The 21151-nt window shown below is 39.5% G+C and overlaps 1 protein-coding gene across 1 annotated transcript; it reads right to left on the bottom strand.

Annotated features, from left to right (window-relative positions):
* Positions 1-17022: 17022 nt before the first annotated feature.
* On the bottom strand, positions 17023-18023 carry LOC102538250 (olfactory receptor 1L4-like). Its single transcript, XM_006205542.2, has one exon. It carries the CDS (start codon positions 17995-17997, stop codon positions 17023-17025), a length of 975 nt encoding a protein of 324 aa, XP_006205604.3. The 5' UTR covers positions 17998-18023.
* Between the last annotated feature and the right edge of the window lie 3128 nt (positions 18024-21151).

The raw sequence follows: 21151 nt of genomic DNA, 5'->3' as shown, positions 1-21151 counted from the left end.
AAAAGAATCCCACTGCTCTTTGTTAGAATATTTAATTCATGAAACTGTAGAGAGTAGGGGGCAAAATCCAGCAAGGGGAAGCTAAACTATTCTAAACTGCTTTCTAAACGAAAAACTAAAGTTTTCCCATGTGATCTTAGGAACTTCTGTGTAGCCTAGTTTGAATTCTTCACAATTGTCTTCCTAAGCCTTCTTTCTAGGTTGTTTCTTGACAGACTCCCTAGCCTACCCACTCCTGTTTCTCTTCTTGTCATAGGGGAAGAGGCTGCTGGGTCCCACCTTGAATCAGGATGCTTTTAGACAAGTGGTCCCCATGACTGAGGTCCTCTCATCAGGATCCTCCCTACTCATATGTTGAAGGTGGTGGTGGTGGTAGTGGCGATGGAACAAAAGTGAGCATCAGATTTAGTCAGTGCTCCTTGGTACCCAGAGAACCCACATGAGACTTCCTTAAATTTTCAGAGCAAAACATGCTTAATATTTTAGCATTTCTGTTTGGCTACAATGTTCTGGATACTTAGATTCTAAGTCTTTGTTTCAGGATGCCACTTCGATATTTACTTCAAGAAACTACAAAGAACAGGGGGTAAAATCTTCACAATGGGAAATTAGGGATACTATTCAGGAATGATCTGTACTAGTGAGTTTTATCCTTTAAATATATTGAATTTTCTCATTAAGAAACTATGAAGTCCTCTTTCTAAGCATTCAAATACTATAGGAAATTAAAACTTTGAATGTAAGTGCCCAATTTTCACCAAAATCACGGAAAAGATTAGGCAAGAATGATCTGTGTTACCACTCTTAAGCTACACAGCTAGGATGGTAGTCAAAGCCAGTGGAAAAGCCAAATGAAAGAAACAGGAGGCATAAACATTAGAAAAGATGAAACTGTCATTATTTTTAAGTGATATGACTGTATATCTAAAAAACCCCAAGCCAATCATCTGAAAACTTTTTAATCCTGTGAAGATTTCAAGAAAGTGGCCAGAAACAAGATAAATATACAAATATTAGTACTTTTCCTTTACTAGAAATATGTAATAGAGGAAAAAAATTTAATTGACAATGGCAAGAAAGTCTGAAAAATGTTTAGGAAATACCTGAGGGGGAAAATAAAGAAATGTTAAAGACCCATCTGAAGAGATTATAACAGAACACAAAAGGATGATCTGAATAAATAGAATAAATATTCTAATATAAATAGAATATTCTTTAAAAAGTGGAAGGTTCGTATTTAAATATGTCAGTTCTTAGATTCCACATATCAGTTTAATGATGCTATATCAAACAATCTTTCTCTGTCTGACTGTTTCATTTAGCAAATGCCCTCAGGTTCCATTTAGGTTGTACATGTCAGGATTTCCTTTTTTATAATGGCTGAATGTAAAAGGAAAAACTCATAGAAACAGAGAATGGGAGCCAGGTGCTAGGGTGTGGGGGATATGGGGAGGTTAAGTCAAAGGTACAAACTTCCAGTTATAAGACGAGTAATTTCAAGGGTTCTAATGTACAGCATGGTGACTAAAATTAACCATAGAGTCTTACATGCTTGCAACTTGCTAAGAGGGAGTATATATTTTTTCTTCTTTATTTTATTGAGATATAATTGACAAAACAACATTATGTAAGTTTGAAGTGTACAATGTGTTGATTTGATGTATCTAAATATTACAATGTGATGAAGAATATAACATTAGCTCGCCTATGCATTGTATCACATAACTATCATCTCTTTTTTGTGGTAGGAGCAATTAAGATCTACTCTTGTAACATCTTTGAAGTTTATAATACAGTATTACTACCTATAATCACTATACTGTGCATTAGATTTCCAAAACTTATGTGTTTATTGGTTGCAAATTTATATCCTTAACTATCTTCCCAGTTTGGTAACGACCACTTTACTTAAGTGAGCAGATCTGAGATATTCTCACCACAAAAAATAAAAATGGTAATTATATGAGGTGATGGAGATGTTAACTGACCCTACTGTGGCAATCATTTTGAAATGTATGTGTATCAAATCATCATGTTTTACACCTTAGACTTACACTATGTTAAATGTAACTTATGTTTCAGTAAAGCTGAAAAAAGCCAACTCTTCTCAAATCAATAAAATTCAATTTACCAGTAATAAGACACCAGGGGAGGTTTTAATGGGATTTGAGAAGGCCATTCAAATTTTATCTAGAGGTGTAAATGGTCAGAGAAAGATAATGCAACTTTGAAAATGGAATAATGACAACAGAGAACTTTTCTAACAAAAATCATACCACATAAAAATGAAAACCAATAAGGTAATGCTACACAGAGAGAAAAACAAAGGATCAACATGAAGCATTTTGTGTACTTGTATTTATACATGTATATAGATCTATATGGAACTCAATATATAACAAAGATGTATTTGATAGCAATGGAGAAAGGATGGACTATTAAATAAGTGATACCAACGACAACTGCCTCAAACTTTGGAAAAAATAACGCTAGATTTCTCTCTAACTCACACATAGAAATGAAGCCCGTATGAGTGTACAATTTAAAAGAAAAAAATCTAAACCATAAAATAATTAGCTAAAAATAAAGGAGCATATTTTAGGTCTCAGAATGGGGATGCCTCCCAGTAAAGAAATAAACTGTAGAGGCATGAATTGACCGAACACTGTACTCAAAAAAGTGAACATTACACCAAAAGAGACCATAAAGAAAGCTAAAATGGAAAGGATAGACTCACAGAAAATATCTTTACCACATTGACCAAAGAAAACATATGAGAAGATGTTCAACCTCACTGGTAATCAGAAAATAGAATTTAGACTGAATTACAGTTTTTACCCGTGAGATTGTAAGACGTTCAGAACAGGCTTCCCCAAGATGTGCCATTTTGTCATGCAGATTAGTTTGATCTAAAGGCAACTGAGACCCTGTGGGCGCAAGAGAAACTGCTGCCCCCCCTTAACTACCTAGAAATGAAATTGAAAAAGAATTATTGCCAGAGGCAAACTTTATCTAAGTGGCCCCATCTGTGTGGCAGGGCAAACACCTGGTGCCCGACATCTGTTCTTCTTGTTTTGTGAATGAGCCTCCTGGTCACGAGAGCCCCAGGCTCCTATCCCAACCCTTAGCTCAGGGTGGCAAGGACGCCTCATTTTACCTTTCTGTCTTTTAACCTCCCAGGCACGTGGGGTCTCTGGCCCTATCATGTATGTGGGGTTTCTGACAAATAAAATTAAATTTGATTTCTCCCATTAATTTGTCTCATGCCAATTTGATTATTAGACCAGCTGAAAGAACCTTAGAAGAGTAGATGAAAATTCCCCAATATAGCATATATATATATATATATATATATATTTTTTTTTTTACAAAAGGAAAAAGATCCTCACATATACTGATAGTGAGAGGGTTTTCAGTATAAAACTTTAGGTAGTCTTCATCCAAAGTGAAAATCTTGATCTGTTTATCCAGTAATTCCACTTACACAAATCTATCCACTAAAAAGAATCACATATGTGTAGCACAAAGATATGTACACACATTTTATTGTAGCATTTCTTCAATATCAAATAAAATAGAAACAAATAAAACAATCCACAAAGGAAATGACCTAAATAGTCACAAATAGTTGATTTATTAAAGCAATTAATAGTGAATTCACATTACTCAATATCCCACAGTCTGTAAAGAAATAAGATGACTGTTAGTCACCACAGACTAGCACTCAGTACACTCCACACACTGAGCCAAGTGCTTTGCACATCTCTGTCATTTTCTTGTCTTCAAATCCTATGAGTTAGGTACAATTATCTCCCTATTATATAGATAAGAAAACAAGAATTTAGAAAGTTAAATAACCTACCAGATCCCATAGTTAGCCAGTGGTAAAGCTGGGATTTGAATTCAGACAGTCTGATGGCAGAGTGGAAGTTTTTCTTTGCTAAGCTACGTTATCACTCTTACACTACCGCCTATAATATTTTGTTTAGTTACAAAAGCAAGTTGCAGAACAATGGATATAGGATAATCAAATTTTTGTAAGGCAACATGTGTCCTTTATATGTTGTGTTTGTTGTAGGGTGTGGGTATGTGTTTATGTAGTGTAGTTGCCTTCTGAAGTGAGAATGAAGGGATGGAGTGGGGAGTTCCTTCCATATTTAACTTGATATTGTGTGTTTGCATTTAAATATAGAGAACACATGTTTCTTTCATTAATTTTATAATTAAGAAGATGAGCGTTCCCTATAATTCTACTTCCCAGATTTGTATGCATGTTTAAAAGTTCCTTTCTCTGCATGGATATATACACTTATATTCAGAAATGAAGTCACATTATCCACAATGCTCTCTCTCCCATTATAGACAGTGTTGCAGTGGGTATTTTTGTATCTGAATATTTTGCACTCAAGAAAGAGTTTCTATGGTGTAGAATATATTCTGAGAGATGGAATGCTGAGTTGGAGTTTATGAACATAGAAGATTTTAATAGATACTGCCAATCGGAGACAACTTCCCTTCATCCCACCTCTGGGAAATATATTCATTTCACCCTTGACTTCCCTTCTTCCCTTGTTTCCTTCTCTGTGCCTTTCAGCCTCATTCCTGGGACTTTATTTTTCCTGGTAATGAAGGGTTATCTGATCCTCCTTGGTCTTGAACCTGGAAATCCCCAGATCCGTGTGACATTTCTCAGGACAGTAGTTAGACACCGTCTCATTTAGCTGAAACTGAAAACGCTGTATATTTCCTTATGTCTTGGGCAGGTCATTTCACCTCAGTGTACCCATCAATAAGATGGGGGTGGTTCAACTTTCTGCCTTTCTACTCCTGTCTCCAATGACTTTAGACATATGGTTATAACCATGGTAACATCATGGAATCGAATTGTATGCATTATGTACATGCAGATTTTGTATATCAATTATACTTCAACAAACCTGTTTAAAAAGAAGTGCCACTGCAGAGTCTTGAAGGATTGCAGACTTAATGGCTAATGATAAGAGGACCCTGCCCGTTTGTCCCTGAAAACTTTTCAGAGGTAGCCCTCTAAAGAATTCAATGATTTTGACTGAAGTTGTTTGAGAACAGTCAATTCCACTTACTTACACTACCTGTTTGTTGCCCCCAGGGAACAGTTAGGGAAGATTAACCTGTCTTTTCCAATGCAGATCATTACATATGTTGCTATTCCTCAGATTTTGATGGGAAAATGCAATGCCAATGAAGGAGGGGGCTAGAATTCAGCAATGACGGACGTGCCTGTGCTCCCTCCCAAATGTCTAGCCTCCCTCCGCGTGCTGTATGTTTTACATGACCCACGTAAGGTGGAGGCAGGAAGTGGCTTTATATGGCTTTGTGATGATTACGAAGAATCATAGGGTTTTGATTCACAGTCAAAGAGTAAAAATTGAAACATTTTTAATTTCTTTCAAAAGCACAGTGATAATAACTCGATTGGGTTATGTACCTTCTTGAGTTTATAATTAATTACATACATTATTTCACCAGCTTCGTATTACTGAAATGAGATAATATATGCTAACACATTTTCCCATACTATAGGACTTTGTAACTGAAAGTGACTATGGTTAGTAATAAAATTTTTCGTGTAAACGTCAAAATAAAAAAGAGAGTTGAGTGAAGGAGTTTGGCAGAGCTTCCTGCAGTTAACATTACTGCTCATACAATTAGCTGGAGAAATGACAATTTAATGACGAATGGGGCTTGTCATCAGTTGGTAGCTGGGAAAGTCCAGGAGGGCCTGGGAACCTCTCCAAGCCTTTTAAATCACACTACCCCTCCTTTAAAGGTATTTACTCCCTTCCTTGATAGGCAGGAAATAGAGATTATTTCCATACTTCGGAACTTTCTTCATCAGAATTTTCTGCTTTGTGGCCGTTTGTCATCTCAGCTGGGTTTCCCCTTCCTTGCTTCCTCACCACTTAAGCAGCGCCCTTCTAGCCATCAGCCACGTGAAACCAGGGAGTACAAATTTGGAGCGAAGAATGAATGCACTTTATAAACAGGATGTACAAATGCTTAGTGGGTAATACAGTGAGGCTAAGCTTTGCATCCCCCATGCAGCTGCTCCCGGAATGAGCAAGGACAGTCAGGAAGTGACTAACCTGGGAAAAGGTCAGTTGCCATTTATTGGGCAGGTTCTGGGCTTAGCTCTGGTCTCAGGGAATCCTCACAACCGCGCTCTGATGTAAGCATTGTTGTCCTCCCTTTGTAGGTGAAGAGACTGAAGTTCAGAGAGTCACACGGCTGGTATATATAAAATTCCAGTTTGGGCATGTTGATTTCAAATTGTGTGTTTTAAACCACTTTATCACACCTCTTCCCTAAACCGTCATCCTGTGGAGAAGAACTCAGCTGGCATATCCTTTACAAACAGAAACCTTCTTCCAGCCAACTGCCTTAAGCCTCCTTGCTGACTCTCTCCTGCTCTTCCCCCCCCCCCCCCCGCTTTGCTCCCACACAGTGGGATCCTTTCATCTTCCTTCCTTCTACTCCCACCCCTACCTCCCATTCCACGAAGCCACACATGCGCTCTCCTCTCTTCCTTGCCTTCAGAGGGGAAGGTTGTGGGGATGTTGGACCTCAGCTCTGTTGGCTTCTGAGCAAACAGCAGCTCCCTCCTCTTGCAGCATCAGCACCTGACCTCAGAATCTCCCCTGGCCCAAGTGTTTGGAAACCCAGCTTCTCCTTTGTCTGCCTCTTCCCCTGCCAGCAGTAAGACACACAGGCTTCCAGCCCCCTGAACAGGCTTGTCCTGCTCCGGGATCCTGCAGGGCCCTCCTCAGGATGGTCGTTCCCTCTCTTCCTTTCTGACATCTCTCCTCTCTGCCTAGTTTTCACTCCCATATCAGATAAAAATCTTTCCCGGGTCCTTCTCAGCTCTTAAATTCCAGATTCTCAGGCAAGTGGTCTTTTAAAATATGCCCATTGGAATTCTTCTTGTGAATAATTGCCTTCTCTCTGTCTCAACACACCTTTGGTATCCATCTGATCCCCTAGAGGTGCTTCAAGTGGGACTTTTGCTGAAAACCCATCTCCTGTGTTCCCCTGCTGAGCTGGCAATGCCTCCCTCAGATGTCTCCACCTTGAGAACCCCCACTTCATTGCAACCCTTCCCCATGTATATCCTCAGTCGTGGTCGTATAATAGCTAGCAATTCCATGGTGATTATATGTGTGAAGGAAAAGCCCAGCTGGGCTAACAAGCTAACTCACAAATGGAAGTGTAACAAGTGTCGGATTACTGATCTGAGTTCTGCTGGGCTAACTTGTAAATCTGAGTTAATTATTGTTGGTTTGCTGATTCCCTGTTCATGTTTTTTTTTGCTAGCCAGCTGGATTTTCAAAGAGACATATCTGGCCTTGAAATGTTGGTTTCCTGCCTCCTTGCCTCTACTTTTGTGATAATGATGTTGCTAAAGCTGTTCCATGCCTATTGGCCAAATAGCCCATACTTGTAATTAACCCTATAAAACCTCATGTGCACGTCTTGGAGGTGCTCAGAGCTTCGGAGCAGAAGCCCCTCTGAGCCCGCCGGCGTAATAAATCTGAGTACTCCAACCCTCCGAGTGGTGCTTGTTTCTTGGCTGGCCTGTCATTTCCGTAACATATGGACCAGACGCTGCTGTAAAATCTTTGCATATATTAAGACATTTAGTGTTTACAGCACCCCATTGTACAGATAATGCAGAGGGAATTGAAGTGACTTGCAAAGGCCACACAGCCAGGTGGTGGTGGAGTCCAGCTTCAGAGAGTGTGCTCCTTACCCGGCATTATCTGAACTTTCCTTTTCACTTGTTCCCCTGCTGACCTTGTTTTCTGGAGGAGATAAATTTGTGGCTCTGGGTTGCAGGATATGGCCTGTGTCCTTTAAGGTAGGGGCCAGTACCTTACCCAGAGTAGATTTTCCCAAATGTGGGATATGTGATTAAAGGGGGAGAGAGGAAAAAAATAAAGGAGAGGCAATGTTTGCTGGCTTCTGTAATGAAGGAGAGAAGATGGGTTTAGGACAAGAGCACATGACGATGTTAACCCCCAGTCTCCCTCCCAAAGAGCTCTCAGCCTGCCTACCTGTGGGTTTGACAGGGGAGATTCAGGGTCCTCACCAGGCTTGGGGTCCTGCCTGCGAGTTACGATCAGGCTCTGAATCTCTGAGGAGGGAGGCAGCTTGAAGTGCTGATCTCATGTCACAGATGTGCTGGTGCTTCTCTCCGCCTACAGTGGGAACTGCTGATAGACCTGGAGACCAGGGGCGTGTCCTCCCCCCGTGCCAGGGCCCTGGGGGGACCGGCCCTGCAGCCTTCCCAGGAGAGGAGAGCACTGCTGATGCCCTCGCTGAGCTCTGTGTCTGGGAGACTGGGGAGCCTGGGCTCCAGAGGTGTAGCCTCTACCCCAGAGAAGGGCATCAGGGCCACGCAGCTGCAGGGGTAAAAGTGTGTTCATGCACACACATGTGTATTGTGTATGTGTGTGTGTGTATACTCTGTGTGCCCTCTGGACACACTTGTGGGCCTATGCGTGTCAGCGTGTAGGCTGGAAGGGGAGGTGATGGCCTCTGACATGCTGAGGGTCTGTGTCTGCAGGGAAGAGTGTGCCTGGTGCCGGTGTCATGTGGTGGGGAAGGGATTAAGTTACAAACTCTGGCACCAGACTGAGTAGATTGAGATACTGGCTCTGCTTTTTACAAACTGTGTGAACTTTTGAAATACTTCAACTTTCTGAGCCTCAGTTATTGTTGCTTTTTTGTTTGCCTTTATTAAACATTTTTATAGCTTCAATGTCTTAAGCCAGACTACTTGCTTTTAAATTCCAGTTCCACCAATTACTCTATGGGTGAATTTGGGCAAGTTATTTGTCTTCCCTAACCTGCATTGTCCTCAAGTGTAAATGCCATAGGAGTCTTAACTTTTAGATAGGTATTTTCTTTTTTATTCTTCAATTTTTGCCTTTAAATAGACTTTTAGCGCAGTTCAGAGAGAAACAGATCAGAAAATACAGAGAATTCCCACATATCCTCTGTCCTTATACAGACATAGCCTCCCCCATTGTTAACCTTCCCCACCATAGTGGTACTTTTGTTATAACTGATTAACTGACATTGACACATCATCACCTAGAGACAATAGTTTAAATTAGACTTCACTCTTGGTATACTTTCTATGAGTTTCAACAAAAATATCATGACATGTTTTAATATCACAGAGAATAGTTTCACTGTCTAAAAACTCCTCTGTGTTCACTCTCTTCATTCTTTCTTTCCCTCACCCCCTGGCAACTACTGATCTTTTTACTGTCTCCATGGTTTTTTGCCTTTTCTGAAATATACAGTTGGAATCAAACAGAATGTAGCCTTTTCAGATTGGCTTTTTCATTTAGTATATGCACGTAAGTTTCTTCCAGGTGTTTTCAGGGCTTGGTAGCTCATTTCTTTCTTTTTTTAAAATTAAAGTATAGTTGATTTACAATGTTGTGTTAGTTTCTGGTGTACAGCATTGTGATTCAGTTATACCCATATATATATATTCTTTTTCATATACTTTTTCATTATGTTACTATAAGATATCAAATATAGTTCCCTGTGCTATACAGTAGGACATTGTTTTTTATTTATAGTATTTTATATATGCTAGTTAGAATCAGTAATTCCAAAACTCCTAATTTACCCTTCCCAGCTTTTCCCCTTTGGTAACCATGAGCTTGTTTTCTACATCTATGAGTCAGTTTCTACTAAGTTCATTTGTGTCATTCTTTTAGATTCAACATCTAAGTGATATAATACAATACTTGACTTTCTGTCTGACTTACTTCACTTAGTATGATAATCTCTATGTCCATCCCTGTTGCTATAAATGGCATTATTTCATTCTTTTTTATTGCTGAGTAGTATTCCATGGTATGTATGTGTGTATATATATATATATATACACACATACATACTGCACCTTCTTTATCCAGTCATCTGTCAATGGACTTTTAGGTTACTTCCACATATTGGCTGTTGTGAATAGTGCTGCTATGAACATTGGGGTGCATGTGTTTTTTTGAATTAGAGTTCCTTCCAGATATCTGCCCAGGGGTGGGATTGCTGGATCATTCGGTAAATGTATTTTTAATTTTTAAGGGAATCTCCATCCTGTTTTCCCATAGCAGCTGCACCAAGCTCATTTCTTTATATTGTTGAATAATATTCCATAGTCTGGGTGTACCAGAGTTTATTTCACCTGCTGAAATATATCTTTCTTTTTTAAAAGTATCTAGAGATGATTTATTCTTAGGGGGTGCAAAAGTTAATTTTGCTGCCTGAAGTAGTCTTTTGCATGGGGCTTCAGTTTAATAGCACTGCCTCTTTTTTCAGGGTCCCAGCCTTACAGCAGCTCTGCAAATAACTAGTGTGGGGGTTCTTTCTCCCACTTCACAAGTGAGGCAGAGTGGTCTTCTGGCTTCCCAGGGGTAAGGCTGGAATCAGGTTCTGGTCTTGTGGTTCCTTCTCTGGTTCCTGAGGCCCAGGCTACCTCTGAGTTACAGCACCAGCTACACCACCTCCTAACAAAGGGCAAGTGTGCTGGGTTAGCACAGGGCCCAGGGGTAGGTGGATTCCATGAGGAAACACCCTTCAGAAAGGTGGGCTTCAGAAAGCTGACCACGTAGTAGAGGACACTTGGAATCAGGTCCCAAGTTTCTTATGTCCACGGGGACCTGGCTGACTTCACTTTTATCTTTTGAACTTTCTCTGTCCATTGAGTCCTGATCATTCCTGTTTCTGTGCAGCAGACCCAGAATTACATGTGATGCAGATCAGTAGGACCCTGCCTCAGATCAACCGAGCACCGCTTGTGTCCAGGGATGCAGCACCTCGTGACAGCTCAGTAGTGTTTGTAGTTACAAGTCCCACACTGGCTTCCATCCTAAGCTAATCAGCTTCTTCCACGTGTAAGTTCTGCTGATGGGGCATCTCCTGAGATTGACTGGCTGAAAGGAAATTCTTCTGCCATGAGGGGAAAGCATCCATATCCTCAGCTCTGGTGTCTGCCTCTTGAAACTTCTATTCTTGACTTATGTGACTGCTCCATTCAGTCCTCTTTGCTCATACCTTCTCCATCAGACTCTTCAATATCAGAAATACTCACCACTCTTCTCTAAGGCCCTGCCAGTTTTCATCCTTTACATACCTCCTTGAACAAAATTGCCAGCATTTACATGTATGTAATTAGCTTGCAGTAAAGGATCCAATGCATTGCCCTTCACAGTTTTCTCCTCAAAGGGCATACCTCTAGTATTATTCCACTGTTGTGTTCAACCAACCCCCCAGGGATTTTTATGGTTCAAGGAGGAGCTGATAAGAATTTTTCTGGTCTTCTCCCAAGGGCCACAGAGAAGAAATTCACCCAACCTGGCAAGTGTTCAGAAGATCTGCTTAGACCTTTCCACTTATGAGACCTTCTCTCATGTGGGACTTACCTTATTCTTACCAATGGTTATTAGCAATTTCCCAAGTTAATTTCTGGGCTGCCTTGTTTGGATAGCAAAGCTTTTATAAAAGACTCCAGATATGACATGCCCACATCAGCTCACTCTTTCTGAATGGTGTCAGGATCTCTTGTGGAAATTGCTTTATTGCTGAGAGAGACAACACTCTAGCTCCGACTGAGAAACTTAGGACTAATCTTTCACTAGACGTGCTAGTTCAGAATCACTATTTCTCTCTAGTTTGAACTTTTTGGAATATCTAATAAGCTTATAAATAAAAGATCTTGATTTCTTTGTGACTATGTGTGATGACAGAAAGGAGTCTGCAACTGATGGTAGAATGAGGACAGAACTGGAAAAGTGTTAAGTTTCCTGGAAACAAAATCTTCTTAAGTTGTGAAAGCTGTAATTATGAATTTATTAATTTAATATATGCCAGCGTTCTTCAGATTCTAAAATGGTTTGTGTCCTTGGGGGAGCATGATATACTGGCACATAAATAGAGGAGGTGGAAAGGGTAGTGATCTTCCAGGCCAGCATCCTCAAAGCTGAGTGATTAGTGGGAGATAGTGGTGAAACCAGATATGCCTGTACAAATAAGAAAGCTCTTGCAAAATGAGTTTGTTTCCTGAATTGCTGGTTACTTCCTAATAGTTGTAAGAGGGCATAGTGACAGCCACGGCAAGGGCCTTGATATTGGGCCCCAGTTATTCTTTTGTTCCATTATGTTGCTATACACCTCATGTTATATTTTTAAGGCCCAAAGACTTTTATCCAACTGCAGGTCCTGCCATTGACAAGCTTATGATGCATAAAAGCTGGTGGTTGTAAAAACTTGATGAAATAATTGAGGCATTAGTTGGAGTTCCAGCCAAGATGGCGGAGTGGTTGGACCACAAGCTTGCCTCTCCTCGTGACTACAACAAAACCACAACTGAATGCTAAGCAACCATTGAAAAAAGACTGGAACCTAGCAAAAAAGATCTTCTGCAACTGGAAACATAAAGAGGGAACCATAGCAGGATGGTAGGAGGGACATGCTTACAATATAATTGGGCCCCATACCCCCCAGGGTGGATGACCCACAAGCTGAAGATTTGTTAAGTCACAGAGGCCCTCCCACAGGAGTGAGAGCTTTGAGCCCCATGTCGGGATCCCCAGCTCAGGTCCCAGCATTGGGAAGAGAAGGAGAGCCCAGGACATCTGGTTTTGAAGGCCAGCGGGGCTTTGTTCCGGGAGTCCTTCAGGACTGGGGGAAATGGAGCTCCATTTGCTTGAGAAGCATACACGGAAACTCACATGAATCAGGTCCAAGGGCAGAGGCAGTGATTTCATGGGAACCTGGGCCAGACCAGCCTGCTGGATTTGGAGGGTTTCCTGGGGACATGAGTGATGGCTGTGGCTCACTCAGGGGACATAAAAGCTGGTGGTGGACATCCCAGGAGTGTTAATCTACATGAGCTCTCCTGGAGGCTGACATCTTGATTGGATCATGAGCACCAAGACCTAGCCCCACCCAAAAGCCTGTAGGGAAACCTCAGGGCAAACAACATACAGGGTGGGAACACAGCCACACCCATCATCACACTTCATAAGCCACAAAGGCCTCTAGACACAGCCCTGCCCACCAGAGGTCCAGGACCAAGCTTCACCCAGCAGTGGGCAGGCACTGGCTCCTCCTGCCAGGAAATCTGCATAAGCCTCTAGTCCAGCCTCATCCACCAGGGGCAGATACTAGAAATAAGAAGACAATAATCCCGAAGCTTATGGATGGAATACACAAACACATAGAAAGATAGATGATATGAGGCGGCAAAGGAATATCTCCCAGGCCAAAGCACAAGATAAAATCCCAGAAGAAGAAATAAGTGATGAGGAGATAGGCAATTTATCTGAGATAGAGTTTAAAGTAATGATAGCCAAGATGTTCAGAGAACTCAAGGGGAGTATAGATGTATAGAGTGAAGTTGTTAGCAAAGAGTTGGAAAATATAAAGAATACCCAAACAGAGTTAAAGAATAAAATCACTGAAATGAACAATACACTAGAAGGAACCAAGAACAGACCAAATGAGGCAGAAGAACAGATCAGCGAGCTAGAAGACAGATTAGTGGAAATCACTACTTCAGAACAGAAAGAAGAATAAAAAGGAATGAGGATAGTTTAAGAGAACTCTGGGACAATATGAAGCGCTCTAATATTCGCATTATAGGTGTCCCAGAAAGAGAAGAGAGAGACAGAAAGGACCTGAGAAAAATTTTGGAGAGATAATACCAAAGACTTCCCTAACTTGGGAAAGGAAACAGTCACCCAAGTTCTGGAAGCACAGAGAGTACCACACAGAATCAACCCAAAGAGGAACACACTAAGGCACATAGTCATTAAATTGACAACAATTAAGGATAAGGAGAAAACATTAAAATTAGCAAGAGAGAAGCAACAAATAACATACAAGGAACTCCCATAAGGTTATCAGCTGATTTTTCAGCAGAAACTTTACAGGCCAGAAGGGAGTGTCATGATATATTTAAAATGATGCAAGGGGGAAACTTACAACCAAGAATACTCTATCCAGCAAGACTCTCATTCAAACTTGATGGACAAATCAAAAGCTTCACACAAACAAAAGCTAAAAGATTTCAGCACCATCAAACTAGCTTTACAACAAATGTTAAAAAACCTTCTCTAGTCATCAAACCATAAGAAAAGAGAACAAAAAGAAGAAAGAGGAAAAAAAAAAAGAGAGAGACCTCCAAAAGATTGCTCTGGCTGTTCAGGGTCTTTTGTGGTTCCTTATAAATTGTGTAATTGTTTGTTCTAGTTCTGTGAGGAATGTTGTGAGTATTTTGATGGGGGTTGTGTTGGATCTGTGGATTGCTTTGGGTAGTGTGGCCATTTTGATAGTGTTGATTCTTCCAATCCAAGAGCACAAGAAATCTTTCCATTTCTTTGTGTCATTTCAGTTTTCAGAGTATAGGTAACTTCCTTGGTTATGTTTATTTCTAGATATTTTGTTTTCGATGTAATGGAATGTCTCTGCCAGTTATAAAATTCTGGTTTTTGAAATGAAAAAAAAATTGACTGAAGGGCCACAAATGGTAGATCAGACTTCTTTTTTATGGGTGAGTTGTATTCCACTATATATATGTATACACACACACACACACACACACACACACACACACACATACTGCATCTTCATTATCTATTCAACTATTGATGTACACTCAAGATGCTTCCATATCTTGGCAATTATAAATAATATTGCTATTAACAGCAGGGTGTATGTATCTTTTTGAGTTAATTCTTATTTTATGGTTGGCTTTATTCCTTTGATAACTATGTAAGTTTAAAAAACTAAAGCTCTAAACATTCTTAGAAACAATGAATGGTACATATATGTAAATTAAAAAATATATGTGCAGTAAAAAAAAAAGATCTATCAAGCCATGAAAGACATAGAAGAAATGTAAAAGACATACTACTAAATGAAAGAAGCCAGTCTGAAAAGACTACAAACTGTATGATTCCAACCAAATGACATTCTGGAAAAGGCAAAGCTACAGAAATAATAAAAAGATCATGGTTTCCAGGGGTCTGGGGAGACGGAGGGAGGGAGGAATGAATAGATGGAGCGCAAGGGATTTTTAGGGCAATGAAATTATTCTGTATGATACTATAGCGGTGGCTATATGTCATTATGCATTTGTCAAAGTCCATAGAATGTACAACATCAAGAGTGAACCCTAATGTAAACTGTGGACTTTAGTTGATAATAATATGCCCATGTTGGTTCACTGATTGTACCAAATATGATACACTGATGGTGAGGGTAGGGAAGTATATATGTGGGTGGGAAGGGCTATGTGTGAACTCTGTATTTTCTGCTCAAATCTTTTGTGAACCTGAAGCTGTTCTAAAAGAATAAAGTCTATTAGAAATTAAAAAAAAGATGTCAGTTGATTTCTACTTTTGAATGATTTCATCAGAATAGGTGCTGAATTTTGTTAAAGGCTTTTAAAATATCTATGGAAATGATCATATAACTTTCTCCTCAGATCTATTAATAAGTTGCATTCTATTAATACATTACCTATAACAAACCCTCCTTGCATTTCCAGAAGGAAACTTACTTGGTTATGCTGCATTATTTTCTTAATGTAGTTTTGTATTTGCTTGCTAATATTCCATTTAGTTTTTGCATTTATATTCATGATAAAAAATGGTCTATGCTATTCTTTCTTGTGTAATAAACGTTATAATTGCTTAGAAAAAAAGAAATAGTTGAGGCAAAAGAATCCAGAGAGATAGTATATATCTTAAGTTACTATTGTTATTAACAATAAAATAATCAGACAAGGATTGATCAGGCAACGTCTATATTTATATGTTATTAGGATTATGGGTGTGCATTAATGCAGTTCACCAAATAACTTCTGGCTCTCATTTTTACAGATACCTTGTTGGATGGTGCCTTTTGACTGCCTTGTGTTTGATGGGGTCATGAAATTAATTGTGGATAATGAGTTGTGGTGACGTGGTGTGATTCACTTCTGGACAGAGTATTTAATTGCCTGTGCAAAACCTTCAAGAGTCTTTCTCAGTTTCAGACAGAGTGATGATTAGTGTTTACCGTGGCGACTGCTCCATCAGCATTGGTTTGTGAATGTTTTAATAGAGCAGGACCCTACACTTTTGTATAGTGGAAGGGCAGTGTGAGTAAAGAATAAACGTTTACTTCTAAGATCCAAAGATTTTGAGGTTATTTGTTCCCATAGCATAACGTAGCTTATCCTGACTGATACAAGTTGCTTTTTCCAGGATGTAAATGGCATTTAAGTGAGGATTCTGGACATGTGGAGAAAAGAAGAATTAGGAAGGAAAGGAAAAGGAGATGAGTACTGAGAATTCACATGGTGATGACACTTTGGTGTTGGTGGGAGAGTGAATCTGCTTTGTAGATTCTTTTAGTTCTCTTGTCCTATTCCCCCTGCTCTCAAATTAAAGCCCCACAGGGCTTTTCACTGCCTCTCAAACAGCTTCCATTGATTATTGCCTCTACCTACTAGGATGGTTTTAACTATTTGAAATACTCTGTCCATTTAATTGTCTTTTTAACTTTTGTCTGTCAAAATTCAAGCCATCTTTAAGGACAATTCAAGAAGTCTTTCCCAACACTCTATTAATCCCATGTAATGTCCTATAAAACGAATAGAATTTTATAGTTCCTTGGGCACTGACCATTGTCAAGCTTATGGAGGAGTTATTTGGAGACAACTTTCCCTCTCTATGTGGATGCAGAAATTGTGTTCCTGAAATCCAAATTCCTAGCAGTAACTAGCCTGGGACTGAACATATATCTGGTCAAATCATTGATAGAGTCCAAGTGATCTGGTTTCCAGGTCAATGCTCTCACTGTGACTCAGCACCAGTTTTATCACCTCTTTGAGTACCATGTGGAAACCGGGTAGGAAGAAAGGATAATCTGTTCATCTCTTCAGTCATCTCCCAGTGATGACATTATATCTTGTTCTTTCTATGAGTGAATTCTGACCCTTAATTTCCTCAAACCCCTCTTCATATCTTTGTTCCTCAGGCTGTAGATGAATGGGTTCAGCATGGGGGTCACTATTGTGTACATAACTGTGGCTACCCGGTCCTTCACCACTGAGTACATGGACAGGGGCCTAAAATAGACATAGCTGATACTCCCATAGAACAAAACCACTACGGAGAGGTGGGAGCCACAGGTAGAGAAGGCCTTCCACTTCCCGGCTGCAGACGGAATTTTGAGCACAGTGATGATGATACGCAGGTAGGAGAAGAGAATGCACAAGAATGGGGTTGCAATGACAGTCAGGGTCTCAGTCATGATCAGAATCTGACTGGAGGAGGTGTCAGAGCAGGACAGCTTTAGCACAGGCTGGGTATCACAAAAGAAGTGCTTGATGACATGGGAGGCACAGAAAGACAGGCGGGAGATGACTAGTACATACAGCAGGGAGTGCAGGTGAGAGATGGTGCAAGATCCCAGCAGCATGAGGAGGCAACGCCGTGGGCTCATCACCACATTGTATCGAAAGGGGTTGCAGATGGCTACCAGCCGATCTATGGCCATAGAGGCCAGCAGGTAGCTGTCAGTGTTTCCAAAGGCCATGAAGAAGTACATCTGGACCAGGCAGCCCACATAGGAGATAGACTTTGTGTCTGAGAGTAAGTTCACCAGCATCTTGGGCTCAATGTTTGTTGTAAAGCAGATGTCCATGAAGGACAGGCTGCTGAGAAAAAAGTACATAGGGGTGTGGAGCCGGGAGTCAGAGTGTATGGCCAGGATGATGAGTGCATTCCCCACCAGGGTGACCAGGTACATGGTGAGGAAGACAGCAAAGAGGGGCTTCTGCAGCTGAGGGTTGGAAGAGATGCCAAGAAGGATAAATCCCGAGGTGCTGCTGCTGTAGTTCTGTGTCTCCATGTCCTTGACCTCGTCCCGGACGGGGTGTGGAGAAGCCATGGGAGAGATGTGAAGGGCAATTTGATCAAGACGGCTTCCAGCAAGGGGAAAGTTAAAGAATTCCACGCTGAGTCCTAATTGAGAAACTAAAGTTTTCCCATGAGTTCTTAGGAACTTGTTTGTAGCCTAGTTTGTCTGAGTTCTTCTCAATTCTCTTTCAAAAGATTTTTCTTAGGTTGCTTCTTGACCAGTTCCCTAGCCTCCCCACTCCCTTTTTTCTTTCTGTCACAGGAGAAGAGGCTGCTGGGTCCCACCTTGAATCAGGATGCTTTCACACAGCGGTCCCCATGACCGGGGTCCTCTTATCAGGGTCCTCTCCTACTCATACATCCAGAGGTGGTGGTGGCGGTGGTGGTAGTGGGGATGGAACAAAAGTGAACATCAGATTTAGTCAATGCTGCTTGGTAGCCAGAGAACTCAGATGAGGCTACCTTAAGTTCAGAAGAAAATGTACTTAGTATTTATTTAAGCTTTTCCCTTGGCTAACACGTTCTGGATACTTAATTTCTAAGTTTTTGTTTCAGGCATGTAACTCCAAGAGGGAATACTATCAGGAATGGCCTGTATTAGTGAGTTTTATCCTTTAAATATATTGAATTTTCTGATTAAGAAACTATGAAGTTCTCATTCTAAACATTCCAATATTATAGGATATTAAAACTTTGTAAGTGCCCAATTCTCACCAATGTCATGGAAAAGATTAGGCAAGAATGATCTCTGTTAACCACTCTTAAGTTACACTGCTCAGACAGTAGTCTAAGGTAATGGAAAAGCCAAATGAAAGAAACAAGAGGTATAAACACTAGAAAAGGTGAAATTGTCATTAAGTAATATGACTGTACATCTAAAAAATCCAGGACTGTCATCTGAAAACTTTTTAATCTTGTGAAGATTTCAAGTAAGTGGCCAGATACAAAATAAATATACAAATGTTAATACTTTTGCTGTAGTAGAAATACGTATTGAAGAAAAAAGTTCTAACTGACAATGGCAAGAAAGTGTGAAAAATGTTTAGGATATACCTGAGAGGGGAAACAAAGAAATCAAAAAGACCTAGCTGAAGAAACTGTAACAGGATGAAAAAGATGTGAATAAATAGAATAAATTTTAGGAATATTCTTAAAAATGGAAGGTTCAATATTTAAAGATGTCAATTCTTAGATTCCACATATCAGTTTTATCATACAATAGTTTTCTTTCTCTGTCTGACTCTTTCATTTCACAAAATGACCTCAAGTTCCATTCATGTTATAAATGCCAGGACTTCCTTTTTTTTAATGGCTTAATCTAAAAAGGAAAAACTCATAGAAACAGCATGTTATGGTGGGAGCCAGGTCCTGGGAGGTGGGGAGATATTGGGAGACGTGGGTCAAAGGTACAAACTTCCAGTTATAAGATGAATAAGTTGAAGGGATGTAGTGTACAGCATGGTGACTAAAATTAACAATATAGTCTTATATGCTTGCAATTTGCTAAGAGGGAATATATTTATTTATTTCTTACTTATTTTATTGAGATAACATTAATATGTCACATTATGTAAGTTTCAGGTGTACAATATGTTGGCTTGATCCATTTATATATTGCAATATGATTAAGAACGCAGCATTAGCTAACACATCTAACAGTTCACATAACTATCATTTCTTTTTTGTGGTGGGAGCAATTAAGATCTATTCTTGTAACATCGCTGAGGTTTATAATACAGTATAGTACAATACTTATAATCACTATGCTGTGCATTAGATCTCCAAAGCTTGTTCATCTGTTGGTTGCAAGTTTATATCCTTAAATATCTTCCCAGTTTTCTTACCCCACAGCCCCTGGTAACCACGATTCTACTTAAGTGAGTAGATCTCCCACAAAAAATAAAAGTGGTAGCTATGTGAAGTGATGGAAGTGTTAATTAACCCTAGTGTGGTAAATTCCTTTGAAATATATAAATGTATCAAATCATCATATTATACGCATTAAACGTACCCAATGTTATATGGAACTTATATTTTCATTAACTGAAAAGAAGTCAACTGTTCTCAAATCAATAAAATTCAATTCACCAATAGTAACACCCGGGGCAATTTTTAATGGGATTTGAGAAGGTCTTTCAAATTTTACCTAGAGGAGTAAATGATCAGAGAAAGCCAAGGCAACTTGGAAAAGATGGAATAATGACACAGAACTTTTCTAACCCCAAAACATAGTCCATAATAATGAAAAGCAATAAGGTAATGGTACACAGAGACAAAAACAAATCAGTGGGTCAACATGAAGAATTCTGTACACCTGTATTTATACATGTATGTAGATCTATATGGAACTCAGCATATAATAAAGATGTGTTTCACAGCAATGGAGAAAGGATAGACTATTAAATAATTGATACTGATGACAATTGGCTCCAACTTTGGAAAAAAGAAGGCTAGATTTGTCTCTAACTTACACATAGAAATAAAACCCATCTCAATGTACAATTTAAAAGAAAAATCTAAATGTAAAGAATTTAAAGAATTTAATTTAAAGAAATATTTAAACCATAAAATAATTAGCTAAAGATGAAGGAGCATATATTTTAGGTCTCAGAATGGTGATGCCTCTCAAGCAAGAAATAAACTGTAGAGGCATGAATTGACCAAATACTGTACTCCAAATTGTGAGCATTACACCAAAAGTGACCATAGGAAAGCTAAAATAGAAAGGATAGACTCACAGAAAATATCTTTACCACACTGACCAAAGAAAACATATGAGAAGGTGTTCAACCTCACTGGTAATCAGAAAATAGAAACTAGACTGAATTACAATTCTTATCCATGAGATTGTAAGAGGTTCAGAACAGACTTCCCCAAGATGTACCATTTTGTCATGTAGATTAGTTTGATCTAAAGGCAACTGGGAATTCAAAATTTGTAGATACTGACAGGCATATACAGAATAGATAAACAAGACTATACTGTATAGCACAGAGAAATATATACAAGATCTTATGATAGCTCACAGCAAAAAAAAAATGTGACAATAAATATATGTATGTTCATGTATAACTGAAAAATTGTGCTCTGTACTGGAAATTGACACAACATTGTAAACTGACTATAACTCAATAAAAAAATGTTTAAAAAAATAAATAAAGACAAGTGAGACCCTGTGGGCTCAA

This window comes from Vicugna pacos, chromosome 4, assembly GCF_048564905.1.
Source record: "Vicugna pacos chromosome 4, VicPac4, whole genome shotgun sequence".
Classification (NCBI taxonomy): Eukaryota; Metazoa; Chordata; class Mammalia; order Artiodactyla; family Camelidae; genus Vicugna; species Vicugna pacos.
The sequence above is the reverse complement of the archived record's forward strand: the minus strand, read 5'-3'. Positions and strand labels throughout refer to the sequence as shown.

Bases quoted from the DNA above. Each gene is read 5' to 3' on its own strand.
- LOC102538250 (XM_006205542.2), bottom strand. From the start codon at position 17,997: ATGGCTTCTCCACACCCCGTCCGGGACGAGGTCAAGGACATGGAGACA.